The 18,046-nt window shown below is 42.6% G+C and overlaps 1 protein-coding gene across 2 annotated transcripts in view; it reads left to right on the forward strand.

Annotated features, from left to right (window-relative positions):
- The window catches only part of Rapgef5 (Rap guanine nucleotide exchange factor 5), a 253,743-nt gene that overhangs the window by 40,238 nt on the left and 195,459 nt on the right, over positions 1-18,046 (forward strand). For both annotated transcript variants that reach the window (XM_041638782.1, XM_041638784.1), the window contains exons 2-5: positions 4,597-4,647; positions 6,548-6,654; positions 10,490-10,611; positions 11,879-12,047. In XM_041638782.1, the coding sequence (XP_041494716.1) occupies positions 4,597-4,647; positions 6,548-6,654; positions 10,490-10,611; positions 11,879-12,047 (449 nt within the window). The remainder of the gene's footprint in view (positions 1-4,596; positions 4,648-6,547; positions 6,655-10,489; positions 10,612-11,878; positions 12,048-18,046) is intronic.

Genomic DNA, 18,046 nt, shown 5'->3' on the forward strand with positions numbered 1-18,046 from the left:
CCCAACTCCTGGCCGCCAGCTAGCTTATGCCCCGAAATAACAACACACAAACTGTATTCTTTTAAACACTGCCTGGCCCATTAGTTCCAGCCTTTTATTGGCTAGCTCTTACATATTGATCTAACCCATTTCTAATATTCTGTGTAGCACCATTAGGTGTGTTTACTGGGAAAGATTCAGCACGTCTGACCTGGTGGCTTGCTTCATCGCATCTGTCCGAGAGAGGGGAGCATGGCTTCTGAGCTCACTTTCTCTTCCTCCCAGCATTCTGTTCTGTTTACTCCGCCTACCTAATTTTCTACCTATCAGGGCCAAGCAGTTTCTTTATTTTTTAACCAATGACCTTCCTCCATCACTCTAGTTTAGTAAGACTCCGTGTCCAGACTTCCAGGTGTGTACTAATAACAACACACACAATGCAAGTGACTTCCAGGTTGGCTCCTGGACAGTTGTAGCTTCACTTTCGTAGGCACACCTAAAAGGCAGTAACATGGCTGCTGATCAATTGTTTTTTTGAGTTAGGACATCACTCCTCTTCTTGATGATTCATTAGTGTAAAATAAAGGACTGCAGGTCTCTAATCCATGTTTAAAATATTAAATTTCTGTGGGTTCATTTAAAGAACTATTTTCTGTTATTCATTAAAATAAAAGAGAGGACCTAGAGACATGACTAAGCGGTTAAGAGCCCTGCCTACTTTTCCAGAGGCTCCGAGTTCAATTCCCAGCAACCACAGGGTGGCTGACAACCATCTATAGCAGGATCTGATGCCTTCTTCTGGCGTTACTTGCATATAGAACACTCATATGCATAAAATCAATCAACCAATTTTTAAAATAAATTAAAAAGGTGGAAAAGATTTTGAACTAAAGTCCATTTTCATTCATGTTGTTAGGCTGTCTGTGGGATGTTTATGCCTTTCCGAATCAGTGCACCCATAATGAGTAATTCCTAGCAGTTGGAAATGAGCAGGAAAAGGAACCATAACCTTTTCTGTTCATTTTATTTATGAGATAATAATGGTTGAAAGCCATTTAAAGAGAGGACACTTAGGTGGTACTCTTTTATAATCCCAGCACTTGGGAGGCAAATCATGAGTTTGAGGCTGCCCTGTCACAATCCCCACCCAGACCAACCACAGCAAGACATTGGGCATCAATAGAGTGGCCCTCTGAGGTTATGGAGCAAGCTGATGAGAAAATCAGGAGCAAGAAGAGAGAATTCAAGGGTTTAAAGCTTATAGCTTGTGTTGTTAAACCCGAAATTAACCTGTAAGCCCCACCTGCCCAAAGACCAGGTAACTTCCTGGGATCCTGGGATTGGAGCTCTGGGAAACTAACAACAAAGCATCATGGGTAAGTGTGCTTACCCCTATGGGTCTTTGTTTGTATAAGCCCCACCAACATATGTCTCAAGGCCGTTCACCTGGAAAGTTCCCTGGTGATGGTCCTGACCAAATTCCATCTTGGTCAGTATTTAAAATTTTTCTTAAAAGCTTCCTTAAATTAAGCCAAAATGCTAGAACTGTTTTTTTTTTGTTTTGTTTTGTTTTGTTTGTTTTTTGGGTTTTTTTCTGAAAAATTTCAGGATTAAGAGTATCTTCTGGTAAAGGAGTTGTAGAAATCAGGGAGTATTTTTGTTCTTGTGTTTGTTTTTAGAAGCTTTCACAATGTCTCAAGCAACAAAGTAAGTGCTTCATTAGTGTGAAATAAATAGAAGGAACCAGTCATAAGCTTCAAAAGATGAAGCGTGTGTGCCTAGTGAAGAAGTGAGACCAGGGTGTTAAAAGGTGGGGTAATAACAGGTAAGCCAAGGATTAGGGGCAGATCTTGTCGAGGCTGGAGAGCAGTCCTCTGGGACTTACCTGTATGGTGGTCCCCACATTCAATGAAGAAGCAGGCCTCTCCTGGACCTCTTAACCCTGAGGTGATGAGGGAACCCCATGTTCTTCTTACCTTGTCTTTATAGCTTGATACTTTGGTCAGCATGGAACCCTAACAGGAAGTAGTCTCTACAAGAGCAGTTAGAAAGTTATTTGAAGTTTAATGGGTCAGTACTTCACTGAGATCCACAAAGAGCTCTGTGACTTCCTGCTCTGAGGGCTGCTATCCCTGGTGTTAGTGACACATGGTTCCCCTGGGCATCAATAGGATTGTGTTCTGTGAGAGACAAACCTTATTATGCTGCCTGTCATTCCCCAGGGACTAGAAGCTTATCTAACACCTTATCTTTCCAGCACAGGAGCCCCATCACTTCACCTACTCTCCTTACCTGTCTTTAGAAAGGGCTCTGGGGGAGGGTGCTTCTGTTTAGCCGGATCCTGTGACTGTTACCCTGAGAGCTGCCTGGTTTAGGATGGCAGTGGAGAGAAAGGCAAGTGGTTTGTTTCTTTGTGAAAATATTCCTGCCCAGTTTTTTTTTTTTTTTTTCCTTAAGGAAGGCTTTCTCTTGGACTAGCTCATGTGAAAAACTTGTTCTTTGAACTGATTGAAACAATTTGATGAATACATGAAGATTGTCAGTTTTGTTCTGTCACAATTGTTTTTTCCCAAAAACTCTCCTTGGTCTGGATAAAAAAATAACTTGTCATGACAACTCATTACCATGGGGAAATCTGGTGTCTATGTAAGCTTTAAATCATTCAGTGCTGTGTGGGCTCTGATGGCAGGTCTGCCGAGGGCTTGAGAGTTTGCATGGGCAAGGCCAGAATGGTGGGCATCGAAAATGGGCTGACTTACAAAAATTTCTTGCAAATCTTTAGCACAGCATCCTTTAGCCTTTCTGGATAAAGAGTCAATACTTTCATTTATTTGACCCGAGGATAATTTGTGTGGGAGCTATCGAGAGTGGGAAAGTCTCAGAACAGGCATTTCCTTTTTAGGTTGAAATTTGGTAGAAGGTTCACATAGCACAAAGTGATGACTAGCGGGGGTGTTGGTAAGTGTAGCACGTTGTTCTACGGAGTGGAGGTGGCAGGCTAAACACTGGGCTCTCATAAGCATCAAATCTGAGTGCCCAGGTGTAAAGAGCCCTTAAACATGGGTTGGGAGCTTAGTAAATGTTAGTTTCTCTGTTCTTCCTGAACCGCAGTGGGACGCGATAATGAGTCTCCATTGTGGTGAAGCATCTGTGGGTGACTGAGCTGCTGGCTAGATTGTTAGGTGGGGAAAATTAGCTCCCACGATTCAAACATTCAGCAAACCCTTAGTTGATATGTGATATATAAAGAGCTAAGTAAATGAATGGAAACACAAACGTCTTTATGTAACATTGTATGCTTGGTGCCATGTGCTCGAAGCACCATAGGGTACTCGCACAGATCCTGTATGTACCACAATGTGGGGTGCACAAGTTCTGCAGGGTAAATGACACCAAACAAAGATCTCCGAAGAGTTTCAGCCCCCGCTCCCATTGGTGGAACTTTGCTGAAGAGAGAACTGTCCAGTCAATGGCCTTATCCTGCTAAACACATAGGATCTTACCTGGTCTTAGAAGCTAAGCAGAGTCAGGCTGGATTAGAATTGTGTGGGAGGAGTGGAAACCTGGATTCCAAGGTCCTGTGGGTCCATCATGGAAGACAATGGATTTGAATAGAAAATGCTATGACTAGGTAGGGATGTGAGCAGCAGATTTCTCTAACATACATGTGTGCATATGTTTGTGGGTGGGTATACTTTTGTGTGCCCATGTGCGGACACATGTATGATTGTATGTGGAGGCCAGAAGACAGCTTTTGGGATCATTCTTAGATGTTAACCGCTTTGATTTTTGAGATGTGGTCTCTCACTGGTCTGCAGCTTGCCAAGTACACTAAGTTGGCTGGCCAGTGAATCTCAAGAATCCACCTGTCTTTGCCGTCTTAGTTCTGGGCTCACAAATGTATGCCACCATGCCCATTTCTTTCTTTAAATGGGTTATGGGATCAAACTCAGGTCCATACGCTTGCAAGGCAAGGACTTTAGCAAGTGATCTGTCTCTCTGGTGTCCGACACTTAGATCCTCTAAATTCTTTATTTTCATCAGTCTCACGTATGTAAACCTATTCTGAATATAATCTACAATATCCTCTCTGTGTCCCAGGGGCACCTATATCTTAGTGAGAAAGTCCCTGTGGGATTGAAGAGAGATAACACATGAAGACTGTGGGGCTGAGGGCCTTGAGTTGACCCCTCTCAGCTACTGGTGACTCACTTTAAGAGGGAGGATGACTTTGGAGATGTGTTTGCTGGGTGGGTGTGGGGGCAGCGGAACTGAAGGACAGAAAGACCTATTGAGAGGCTGAAGCGGCCTCTGAGGTAGAAGTGAAAGAGGGCTGAATGGGGGTGGTGCAAGAGCAATGGAATCCCAGTCCCAGCTGTGACTTTAGGCACAGCTTCCTGCCTTACTGCTGCAGGCTACACTCTTGGAGGCAGGAGCCCTTCGAGTGGAATGTCCTGCCTGACTGGAGTGAAGGTGACCTGTGACTTGAGGTTTATTAAACTAATCTTTTATAGACACTAGGCCTGACACTTACATGTGCTTTGCTTTTTTTTTTTTTTTGATTCAAGGTATCTGTTTGAGTCTAATTTCCCTCCTTTCCCTTTTCTTTTAAAATAGACTCTTTCAAGAAGAATTTCCAACCCATACCTTGAACATACTTCTTCCCAGGTATGAAACTGCTTTTTCTTTTCGTCTCTGTGTTTATAATGGTGTTTCACAGATGCTAGTGGAGAACTTTGGGTTACAGCTGCCTGACCTCCCGGAGTTTTGCAGGGATAATGTACTCATCACACCATCCTCTCCGCCAGGGAGACCTTGAAGATTAGATTCCCTGATCATTGTCAGGATTCAGGATGCTTGTGACATAAGACACATCAATTTTCCACCTGCTCTGCAGTAAGCCGTCAAGGTGGTAGAGTACACATGCATCCTGTAGTTTTTGTATGGACGGAAACACAAGAGTTTATAAGTACATTGCACAGAGGACTTTAGTAAGAGGAGATGTATGTGGAGCTACCTCTAAGGGCATTGTCCCTTCTGTGCTCACAGAGGACTGAGGCGAGACCTTTTCTCTCTTCTTCTTTCCTGTGTCATGCACCTGGAGCAGAGCGAGTGCTTGTCAGCTACTTATTAAATGACTCACTGAGTGAACCTTGTAGATGTCAGGACTGCTTAAGCATCTGCTGACTCATGCCTCTGCCTCAGTAACTCTCTACCATGTAGCTTGTTCAAGATCTGATTTTTAAAACATGCTCGCAGGGAATCATTTCTGGCCCTCTTCTCATCAGATTGTATTCAAGTGATGACATATTACTTTCTAGCAAGTCAGAACCAATATATTATCAATTTGTTTGTTTTAAGAGATAATATAAACTATTTGTAGGTAAGAAAGAGTTACTAAGAGGGCCTGAGGTTATAGAGCACTTACCTTGCTTTACAAAGCCCATGCTCAAAACTAGCATAGCCAGACAAAGGAGTCTGACAAAAATCTAATAGGACTGAAGAGATGGCTCAACAATTAAGAGCACTAGCTGTTCTTCCAAAAAACGAAGGTTCGATCCCCAGCATCCATATGGTGACTCACGACCATCTATAACTCCAGTTTCAGGAGATCGGATACCTTCTGACTTTCAGAGCATTGGGCACACACATGTACAGCATGCATACAAACAAAAATACATGCAGGAAAAAATACTCATAGCCATAAAATTAATATAGAGATAAATAAATGTCACAACAGGCAGAGGGGAGCAAACAGGAAGCTGTGAGCATAGAGCAGTGTACACTGATTTTCGCGATCATTTATTTACTTCATGAAGTTAGCCCATTGCACTTTGCCTCCTCGGCTTCTGAAATACAGCCTTGTGCTAAAGAAGAAAGTACTACAGAGAAAAGGAGGTGCTTTTGAAAACAGGGCCGAGAGCTCTCCAAGAGGCACCTCCCTTTCTCTCCAAGGACCAGGGACTCAGAGGGAGGAATGGGAAGATTAAGGAGAGAAGTTCAGTGATATCTCTTTCTGAAAGATAAAACAGAAGCACTGCAGATCACACCAGAACATTTGGAGTCAGCTGTGAACTCTGCCGTTGAGTGGAGCTTCAGGGCAAAGTAGCGTGCCCTGGCATTGCATCTTGCTTTTGGTTGTTTGCTAAGCAGGGAAGTATCTTCCAAGGGCTTTTACGTGCATGGATTATCAATGGGCCAAGTCAGTAGATTAAACGATTTGGTTGTGATTAATCTATATAGATCAGATGACCCCAGTGTGCTGCAGTGACTGAAACATTATGTTCACAATGTGGAAATTCCACTCTGAAAACTTCGTCTTTTAAGAGAACATTGCTTATGATTATAGTTAAGTCCTTTACATTTGGAAAATAGCTATTATAGTTTAATAGCTTAAATGGACCAGCAGCTAAAATGAAATAAGGTAATTATTGGCCTTTGTAGCTTCCTAGGCTAAAATGTATCTGAAACTTAGGGAATTGGTCGTGATTCTTTATATGCATTGGGAGCTCACAGGCTGTCACGTTATTGTTCTACATTTACAAGATTATTTTTCTTTTCTGCTTAGATTTATGGAGAGAATTCTTCTTGTGCAGGAAAAGCATTAAGAAATATTATTATCCTTCAAGCAGCTGACCTGGTAAAGGACAGAGTGAACCTCAAGGGATTTTACAGGTAACACCATTTCTTAACACCTTGTCAGAAGCTCCCCTTGAGGGGAGCAAATCCACCAACCTAATTGTAGCTCTGAGCATAGAGTGTCAGGCGGTCTGGGTATCCGCAGCTGGAGGGACAGAAGTGCTCTGGCTGCTGAGCATCCGAAGGATGTTTGCTTATGGCTGTGGTAAGGTTTCTGGGTCTGCAAGGATATAAAATTCCTAACTACAAGGGTTGTCTCTTTTTTGATTCTACACTGAGTACTTCAAGGAAACCTAAGTCCCTCCACATTGGAAACACTGCCAAGTCTCTGGAAAGGCTCATAGGCAGAGAGAGAGCTGTTCAAACCCTCCAGGTGAGAATGAGTGACATTCCACACTGCAGTGTGGAGTGGGAAGAGGCAATTTGTCTTCTAGGCCAGTGAATAGGGATAACACTGTAAACAGTAAGGGCAGGATAGGTTCATGGCTAATCTTAATAAATGGCTGGACCTTCGGTGAGGTCAGGTGGAAAGTTTGGAAATGTGTTTCACTCTTGTAGAATAGTAAAAGAGTATACTATTACCTTTTTATTTTGCTACATGAAGATGAACTAATACTTAACAATACCAAAAGAAAATTATAAAAATAATTCATATTTGTACACAATGGAATTCATATTTGTACACAATGAATTTCACTCATATTCACCTCTTGCTGCTGTCCTGACCCAACTTGCACCCTTGTCCCTTCCTGTTTCCCACTAGCCTCTTCTCTACTGTCATGTCTTTTTTGAAGGAGGTGGGGGCAAGAACTTTATTAGGACTGTTTCCAGGAGTGCCTCACCACACTGAAGGAAATGACTCTCCTCTCCTTAACAGCCTTTAGCGGATTATACATCCCCAGGAAAGTGTCGGGCCCCATCAACCTCCCTGTTCTCTGACAGAGTAGTGAGGAGCCCAGTGTTGTGGAAAGCGTGAGTACCTAAGCACAGCTGTCGCACGCTCAGTCTCATGGTGCAATGGCCAGCTTAAAGAAGAGAGAGTCCGCCATGATGGCCAGAGGACGGGCTGGGGAACAGCAGCCGAGTGAGGCAGGAAGCTGAGAGATCACATCTTCAACACAGGTGTTAAGCAGAATGAACTGAAAGTGAAGCTGGACTGGGAACTCTCAATGCCTGCTCTAAGCAGTGTTTTTCCTCCAGCAAGGCTTCACCTTCTAACATTTCCTTCGCTTTCCAAACAGCACGCCCCACCTGCCCTTCAATGTTCACAGTTCTCATTCAAGCCTCCACATCCAACCACACTCAAATTAAAATTAAAAGCAAAAGTACATGACATCATGTATAGTCACACCTGACTCTTTAATGCTAGCATTGTATTTGTAATTCTTCATGTCGAGTTGTAAGCAAGCTCAAATAGTTCGTGCCAGTTACAGAAGACTTTGCTAATGTCTATGTTTCTAAAGGTTTTTGTCTTGTTTTAATTTGTTTGTGATCTCTGTGGGCATTGATTGAAAATGGAGATGTACCCTAATCAGGGCAATGGAAAATGAACGTCCAATTTATAACATCTTTAGGATTTTACAGGAGCCCAGCAGGGAGAAAGTATGTGTTTTGTTGTAATGGGGAAAGAGCTACTTTTCTGTTATAGTCTAAGGGCTGATTAAAGATAAAATACTAATATGGCTGCCTGGAATGGGTCATTTACATGTGTCTGATCATCAGCTGAGGTCCTGTGTTCCCATATGCCATATGAGAATCCACAGCGAAAGCTTTGGAAAGATTCTATGCAGTTTGTACTATAGAAAAAGCGTGTTTGTTTCTGAGCCCCTATTTCCTTTTATGTAGATGAATCACTAAATACCACCACCTTATTTGTGCTTTAAAGTTTAGTATCTGTGCTACCACAGACTGATTGCAAACCATAATGAAAGAAAGGAAGAGGTCAAGGAAAACAAATTTTCCCCTGCAGAAATGGGTAAAATTCAGCTGTATGCAGGGTCACGTGGTTCTGTAGCGCATCACCTCCAAGTGGCAGCTCCACTACACGTTATGGCAGATGGAATGCCGGGCTGAAAATGCAGGGTGGCTAAGAGCCGCTGGCAGCATTCAGATCCCTCTGCTCCAGCGGTTTCAGTTTTCATCCTCTCTGCTCCCCTCTGCCCTGTAGACTGAGGCTTTGAACTGGATTGTTGTAGACCTGGTCAACAAGTCAGAAGACTAGGAATTAAAGATTTTAAGGGCAGACTTTCTCCTTGTCTCTAATATTTTTCATGGCCAGATGGATGGTTGGAGAAATTTAAAACATAATGGTGAGATTTAGGGAGGGGCAGAAAGGAACCACATGGAATTGAAACAGTAGCTTGTTGGTGAGTGGTACCCAGTTTTCCATTAAGGTTGTCATGGCAATTCTGTGTTTTAGCATATTTGTGCCAAGCCTATGCCTCAAACAGGGTGAACCCTTCATAATGAGAAAGGGAAGCTAAGGAGTCTGGGCTTTGTGGTCAGTAGCAGCACCTAAGGGGTCTGATAGGAGTGGGTTTCTCAGTTTCCATTTGGCTTTGATGTATGAGAATCCACAGTCGACAGCACCCTTGCCCATCCTCCCTGGAACTGCTGAGCAGTGTTGTTGAAAAGACCTCTTCACAATGTGGAGGTCTCGTTTGTTGAGCAAATGCTGTATTGTGGGCTTCTGTGTGCCAAGCAGACACTCAGAGAAGGCTGATGAGCCTCTGTGTTTTGAAAATATAAAATAAAAAGATAACATAGTATTTAACCCACGAACGAAAGTGCTTTCAAAGGTGAAAAGATGCTGGCTAATTGAAAGAAGCCCTGAGTAATTAGTTAATTAACACTTCGATTCCTTCCTGTAGAGTTAGTGTTAATATTGACTGTTTGGTCTAATTGCCTGTTTTCTTGCCACCTGTGTCCTCATTTAAAAGACTCCACATATCTGAATTCTTATCTTTCTATCGTTTTAATGGTAACCTGCCACTGAGCGTGTTTGGAATTGTCTTCATTGCCTTGGAGCATCTTTTAAGTAATGACACTTGACCAGAAATCAACATGCTTTAACAAAAGCTGGATCCCTGAAGCCAGTGCTCAGCACAAGTGCAGCTCTTCATAGCAAGTCTTGGTATGGATGCTCGTACTGTGTCAGTCACAAGAGTGAGCCAACACAACACTACATTCTCACCCCTCCGCAGTGTCTGCAGAATAAGGGTCCACAGTGTACGAGGCATTCCCTCCCTCCCTCCTTCTCCTGCTCTCTCTTTCTTACAGCACTCTAGCGACCTTTGTGCTGGAGAAAAAGTATAAATTAGATTCCTCTGCAAATGAAAACCTGTATTTCAAAAAGTTTTCTTTTTCTTTTTTTTTCCTCAGAGGCCCACACAAATGGAAAAGTTGACTTGATGATACTGCTTGTAATCGACTGTGGGATTTGGTGTATGTTTCAAATCTAATTACAGAGATGACTGTGTGTGGTTAGTGGAATCCAGCACACACATTTGGCTTCCTGTGTTTATGATTTAGGCTCCTTAATGGGGTTGCTTTGCTTTCATTAAAATGGTTAACAGTCAAGTTTTCTGTTCTTTGAAACAAGTGTTAGAGTCTAATCTTTAAAGAACATTGAACAAAACTCTAGGCTGCAGTCTGGTCCAGTTTTGTTGAACCTTTATGGAATCCTTTTGTTACCAAAGGGAGCAGGCAAAAAGTCCCAAAATGTCCGAGTGAAAGTTCCTCATCACCAATCTGAAGTCCCTTTATATAAAGAGCCGCTAATTTTATTTCTTCATTTGTTCAATCAAGTATGTTTCAAGATTTTACTGTGTGCTGTGAACTTCTCATTGCTTATGGCTTTGTTTTGGTCCAGGAGAAGCTGTGTGGGGTCAGAGCTGGTTGACTGGCTTCTAGAACACTGCCCTTTCGTCCAGTGTAGATCTATGGCCATTGGGGTCTGGCAGCTCCTACTGGATATGGGAATTATGTCTTCAGGTGAGCGTTCATATTAAAGACACAATTGTTGCTTTGTTAAACTGCTAGACCAAAGCATGTTATAATCTGGATGGAAATTAGTCTTGAAGTTAAATGTTTACATTCTTATATTTTAAGTAAAAATGACACATCATTTTTGATCCATTTATTTTTGCCACACCTTCTGAGAAAATACTTAAGTACTTGTAGATTGTAGACATAAACCTGTAAAAGGCATTGCCTTCCTTTCTTGTCAACTCTGCTCATAAACTTCTTTTGTCAGTTATGTCTTTTGTTGCTTCAAAAGAATGGTTTATCATGCTGTATGTAATCAGAAACTGATTTATGAGTATGTATGTGCATTATTTTAATTAAGTAATCACAAACACTTAGATATGTGAGCTGTGAAGATTAGTTCTTCAAATGGAACAGAAAATGATGTAGAAGCTAAAGTAGATAACAGTCTCTCTTCTTAGTTGAACCTAGAGAATTTAATTGAAGCAGTCGAAGCCATTTGTTCTTTATTTATTTCAATCTCTCAGTTGCTAGTTGGTACTGAAAAACCCTTGTTTCTATAGATAGTAAATATGAAGGGCAAGTCTTGGTGTCATTGTGAAAGAACAGCATAGATGCTCGCATGGTTTTAGTCTTCTTGGTAACACCTAGCACCTAATCCTTTTAGGTTAACACTTTTGAGGAGCAGGCTTATGGTTGGTGACACATTTTGTGCAAATGCCTTTTGAGACAAACCCCTAACTTCAGATTCATTTAAAACAGGATTCCCCAGCATTGATGGTGTTGACATTCTAAGTTAGGGAGTTCTTCGTTGTGGGAGGACTGTGCTGTGCATGTCGGGCTTTTGGCATCACCTATTTCCTTTTCCTTGTAGATCTAGGAGCACATCCTTTCATTATGACTACCAAAGATGTCTCTAGGCATCACCATGTGTCCCCCGAAGCAGTGATGCACAATCATTTCTACTTGAGAGCCACTAATTTTGCTAACTGGAACTTGCTATCATGCAGTGTTTGTGTAGCATTTTTTGCCACCCTCTTTGAATTGATATTAAGTTGACCAGCACATGTCTGTGAAGCAGAAAACTTATAAAACATGTGGATATATTGGTCAAAGTTCAAGCAGTGAAATTAATAAATGTGTCCTTTCATTTTATTGAGAGTGCAAGGGTGAATGAATGTTACCTTTGGTCTCTTACTAATCACTGGACTTTATTATTTGATTTGATTTATGACTCTAAAGCATGACATTTTTGTTTGTTTGCTTCAAACAGTGGACCAACATCTGTACTTTCAAGATAACTATGTTTTCTACCAATTTTCTTCGGAGGAATGTAGCTACTTGTACTGTGAATTTGAAAGAGAAGAAGAATGGCAAAACGGAGTGAAGCTTCTGCTGCAGCTTGTGCATCTCCTTCCTGCTAGAGCTGGCACCTGTGATCTGTGAGTACGTGCTGTTGGGTACCAGTGTATACTGTTCTTTCCTAGAGAACTGTCCTATATCCAGGGCTGTGCTCTGCTTCTTCAGGCCTCTGTCTTGTTTGAGTGGTAGGAATACCATTACCAAGTTCACAAAGGTAAGAAACATGGTTGAAGATTCATGCTAGACTTGGCTCCATTGCTATTCTGATCCTCGGCTTGCTTCATCAGCTGCGCCATGATGCTTCTAATTCACGACTAAATGAGTGGATGGTCTAAATTAGGTATAAACACATGATTGGGCTAAAGTTGAGTGAAATATTAACTCTCATCTTATCTACCATCCACGTCGTGACTGTGCTAAGAAGGGGCTCAACAGAAACTTCTGAAAATAATCCAGAAGCAGCGTTTTCAGACTAAAGCATGTGAATCATCACATGAAGATAGTGAGTCACTGTGTGGTTAAAATAATTAAAAGCAGCTTCCTTGAGTCATGATATGGGGGTTATGACATGCCTGTTTATCCTTGGCAATAGTGGCAAACTTATTTCAGGAAGGAGCTGCAGGTTGAAATGCCAATTGAATCACTCACAGATGTGCAACTCTTCAGGCATCAGAGCGCTGTCTCATATTGTTGACTCTTCTTGCTTTTTGATATTAGTAAGGCAAGTGGAATCGCCCTTACTTCTTAGGTGAGAATATGGCTTTCAAGAGATGCATTCTGTATAACAAATATAACTCTTATTAGCTAAGAAATGACACTACTGAGCAGTTAATTCAGACATTTAGCAAAGAGAAATCTTATATTAACAATACATTTCAGATAGAAAAATTGGGTGTCAGGAATATATTTCATGTCAGGTACTGTACTAAGCAAATACCTTATGTCTTGTTTCACTTCAGAAAGGTTCCGTAAGACAAGTACTGTTAATTTCCATTAATATGCAAGGGAACTAAGGCACAGAGTAATCTGTCCCAGGTCACACAAATGGCAAGTATATCTTCAGTGTTTGCATTTACATCTGCCTAGCTCTATCACCTCAGCCTCGTGCACCTGCTGTGATGTGTTCTCAACGTTTTGGAGTAATCCTTGCATCCCTTCTGAGAACACACAAGTTATCGGAGTGTTAGCCTGAGCTGTGGAGTGATTCTGGGTTTGTCAGCACCACTGTTGACAGAGGACCTGGAAACCGTAGTATAGATTCCAGTGTCACTGAATTAGCATGGCATGGAATGTCCTTTATTGTAATATGCTATTCATGGAGAATGGACACCTCTCAGAGAGGCTCAGGCACACGTCAGTAAGCTCCAAGGAGCTCTCTGAGAAGTGACATGCTTTTTCATGGCATGGCTGTGATGGTGGGCCTCACATAACTCTGAGAGAAGGACCTCTGCTCTTTGACAGCCTTCTTACCATTTCATGTCTTGTGCGCACGGTGCAGCTGTGGCAATCCCTGGGTACACTTAGATTGGGGGGTAGGAGGGCAGTGAACAATCCAGTTGTCATGGTTTAGTCCCCACACCTCCCTAGATAGCAAAGCCTTGTGATGTGTAAATCTTGAACCTGCTCTAATTTCAGGTATTATTACTATATAGTGACAATTATTTTAAAAATTCAAGTCCTAATATCAATTCCAGATTGTTTACAATCTTTTTAGCGGAGCAGAGAAAAATGTATAGCTCATTAAAAACAATGAAAAAAATCCAAACAAGTTTTTGGCACACTGATTACTACGGATGCAGTCAGGTCTCAGGGTTAGAACCAACTGTAGAGTGCCATGTTCACCAGCAAGTTTTCTTCATTTGTTGTGAACATGAGCATTTGGTCACAGTTACTAATGGTACAAATGGTTACTGGAAAGCTAAGGACCTGCTTATTCTTATTATAAGTACCAAATATAGCCCAGTGGTGGTGACACATGCCTTTAATCCCAGCACTTGAGAGGCAGAGACAGGTGGATCCCTGTGAGCTCAAGGCTAGCCTGATCTACAGAGCAGAGCGAGCTCCAGGACAGGCTCCAAAGTTACAGAGAAACTTTGTCTCAAGAAATGATAAGTAAATAAATAAATAAATGTGCCAAGCATAAAAAAATAAAACAAAACAGCAGCCTACAGAATGGGGGAAAAATCTACACCATTACCACATCATACAGAGGACTGATCTCCAAAATATACAAAGACCTCAAGAAATTGGTCATCAAAAGAACAAATAGCCCATTAAAAATGGGGTACAAACCTAAACAGATAATTCTCAACAGAGGAATCTAAAATGGCTGAAAAATGTTTAAGGAAATGTTCAACATCCTTAGTCATCAGAGAAATGCAAATCAAAACAACTCTGCGATTCCATCTTACACCTGTAAGAATGGCCAAGATCAAAAGCACTGATGACAACTTATGCTGGAGAGGTTGTGGGGTAAAGGGAACACTCCTGCATTGCTGGTGGGAGGGCAAGCTAGTACAGCCTCTTTGTATATCAGTATGGTGATTTCTCAGAAAATTAGGAAATAACCTTCGTCAAGACCCAGCAATACCACTTTTGGGTATATATCCAAAGGATGCTCAATTGTGCCACAAGGCCATGTGCTCAGCTATGTTCATAGCAGCATTGTTTGTCATAGCCAGAACCTGGAAACAACCTAAACACCCCTCTACTGAAAAATGGATAAGGAAAATGTGGTGCATTTATACAATGAAGTACTACACAGCAGGAAAAATAATGACATCTTGTAATTTTGGGGCAAATGGATAGGTCTAGAAAACATATGTTGAGTGAGGGAACCCAGACCCAGAAAGATAAATATCATATGTACTCACCCATAAATGACTCATAGAAGTAAATTTTAAAAAATCAGCTTACAATTCACAATCCCAGAGAACCTAGACAACAAAGAGGTCCCTAAGAGAGACATACATGGATCTAATGTACATGGGAAGTAGAAAAAGACAAGATCTCCTGATTAAATTGGGAGCATGGAGACCATGAGAGAGGGTAGAAGGGGGGGGGGGAGAAAAGGGAGGGTAGTGGAGAAAATTATATAGCTCAATAAAAACAATATTTTTTTTAAAAAAAAGAATGTTAATACCACAGTTCTATTCGGGATAGAGAAGATATATCCTTCTTGTTCTTAGATTTCTGAAAGCAGACTTGGAGCTAGAGGACCGTCAGAGAAAAGATGGCTGGCGACGTTGTCATCTTTGAGCTGAATTGGCACAGCACCTCCCCTGGCTCCTGCACATGTTTTCGTCATAACTCTGGCTTTCACCTAGAAATCTCCATTGTTCCAGTCTTTGTCCACACTGGTTATCTTCTCCTGCTCTCGGCTCTGCTTTCCTTTCTTCTTAAGTTCTGCCCAGCCCTCAAGGGGGAGCCCAAGGCCTACCTTGCCTACTAAGAGTCTTGGACTTGTGTTCGGTCAACCACTCTCCTTATTCTTGGTAATTTCCACAGGAAAATCCATTCTTCTGTGTTATTCTTAGCCTTGTGCTGTCTCACTTTTATTCCTTCTAACCAAAATGCCCTCTGAAGTCCTTTTGATTCCTGTGTTTTCCATTTATGAACTAAAGCCCCTGTCCTGTGATGCTTTTAATAACCTTTCTGATATTTGAAAGCTATTAAGGTCTACCTATGCAATTCCACATTAGCCCCCACCCCCAATTTCTCATCCTCTCTAAATGACTTTAAAATGATGCCAGAAAACCACTTAATGTCTCTCTATAAACACAAATCTGTTCTGTACAAATGTATTTTTAAGAAGAGAAAAAAATAAAGGGGATTTTATCATTTAAAAAAGGACATCTGCATTAGAAAGAAGACTGGGGCTGTGCCAGCCTGGTGCCTGGTCTGAGGACACAAGTACCCTGCTCTCTATGAAATGGTTTCTGTGCCCCGAAGAGATAGTTTGAGAGGCTACAGCCTCGGGGAGGAGACAGCTGCAGTGCCTCCTTCTCACAAGTGCCCGAATTCAGGTTCCCAGAATGAACTTTTTGTTACTCTGGGTGGGAGGACAGGAGAATGGGGGAAGGCTGAGGAAATCACAGCATCTAGAAAGATGGCCTAGTGGTTCCACGAGGATCTGCGTGCTGCTTCCTCCTCATAAGGACCTGCTTGGAGCTGAGGCTTTGTGAGCTGAGCTCAGCTCATGACAGCATGGTCCCTTTCAGCTAGCAAGGGTGAAGAGGCTGGCTCTGGGCAGTCTCTCACTGAGCCCTGAGTACCTAAACCCAAGGCCTTCCAGTCACAGATGGCTGACATTTATAATACTAAAAGCTTGCTGAGGGTTACTAACGCACAGCTAGGATATGGAAAGAAATACATAGTGTTTTTCTTTTTTTGCTAAAGGGCCTGGTGTCTGTTAGCTACATGAAACACATCATTTTGGGTAATCAAGGAGTCCCCTATTTTGGTCTAATCTAGTAGAATTATTCAAATACAGTGTGTACTTCTTTCTCCGTTCTTCAACAAGATGCCCTGTGGGATATGCTGGGGGTTGGGAGGAATGAGGGCTACTTTGAGAGGGGAGACATGGGGTCTTTTCCATCTGAGAGGAGGCCTTCTCTACTAAAACTTCCTCGGACTGTGCTCCCAAATAAAGTGGTTGACTTTCAGTCCTGGTCTTCCTGGACAGGTCAGCATCTTTGATGCTGTGACACTGCTATTTTAAAAGCAGCCTTTATGTTTGTTTCCTGAGACCACATCTGTTTTCATCTCACTGACTGTGCTGCTTATGCTTCTCTGACCGTGTGCACTCCATATTCCAAAGCTGTGCAGTTTGGGCCTTCCTTGACCCTGAGGAGATGCCCTTCCAAAGACCAGTCAATCTCTTCACTATCCCTTCAGACAGTAGAGAACTCATTTGTGCAAGTTCTTTTCATACGTGGACTAATCAATGCAAAATCTGCCTCCAGGTCTTCTTTTTGGGGCTTTCCACTTGCCTTGGCCACTGCAGTACCAGGCCACTAGAGACAGCCCCTGTTCCCAGAGTCAGGTGAAACTATGCAAAACAGCTGTTCTTTAGCCTGTTCAATCCTGCCTCTCTCTCCCACTCTGGCCTTGCTGACCCTAGGACCTCTTCCTCTCATAGCTCCTTGGGGTGCTATGTCTCCTCTAGGGAGCTTAAGTAACAGATTGTCGTTTCAGTAGAATTGTTTTTCAGATCTCCTGACCTCTTGATCATTCAGGTTGACCACACCTGAATAATAGTAAAACATACTTTTTAAAAGCCTTGCCTCTTAACACAAAGTGTTAGGAGTTGAATGTTTGACTGTCTCTGATTTTCCTGCTTTGCCTGGTACATTTGCATCTGCTCTACAGCAGTGACTTCCGCCGCAGACCCCTGTGCTGCCTCAGCATCTGGATAACAGCACTGCCCCCTGCCCACCCTTCCTGACTCCTCTCCTGTGCTGCCAGAGTTTCCTTCTGATGCACAGAGCAGCACATGATTTTTGAACAAAAGATACTTAGGGCTTTATCAGGTGAGGTAGGGAGTCACGGTGTGAGGTAGGGAGTCATGGTGTGAGGTAGGGAGTCACGGTGTGAGGTAGGGAGTCACGGTGTGAGGAAGGGTAGGGAGTCACTGGGTGAGGAAAGGTAGGGAGTCACGGTGTGAGGAATGGTAGGGAGTCATGGTGTGAGGAAGGGTAGGGAGTCAACGGTGTGAGGAAGGGTAGGGAGTCACGGTGTGAGGTAGGCTGTTCTAGCTGGTTTCTGCTGTGGTAAGACAGTCTGACCAAAAGCAGCTTAGGGAGTCAAAGGTTTTGGCTTATACTTCTGGGTCACAGTCCACCATTGAGGAGGCGGGGCAGGAAATCAAGCAGGGACTAAAGCAGAGACCATGAAAGAACACTGCTTACTGGCCTTCTCTGTAGCTCGCTTTGATACCTTTCTTATTCACTCGTCCAGCCTGGTGCTGGTGAAGGCCACAGTGGTCCTCTACCAATCATCAGTCAAGACAGTGTCTCAAAGACATGGCCGCTTGTTGGTTTGACCTGTGAAAATTGCTCAGTTGAGGTTCCCTGACTGT

The sequence above is a fragment of the Microtus oregoni genome, unplaced genomic scaffold (genome assembly GCF_018167655.1).
Source record: "Microtus oregoni isolate MIOR12 unplaced genomic scaffold, Mior012 000056F_ref0000123, whole genome shotgun sequence".
NCBI lineage: Eukaryota > Metazoa > Chordata > Mammalia > Rodentia > Cricetidae > Microtus > Microtus oregoni.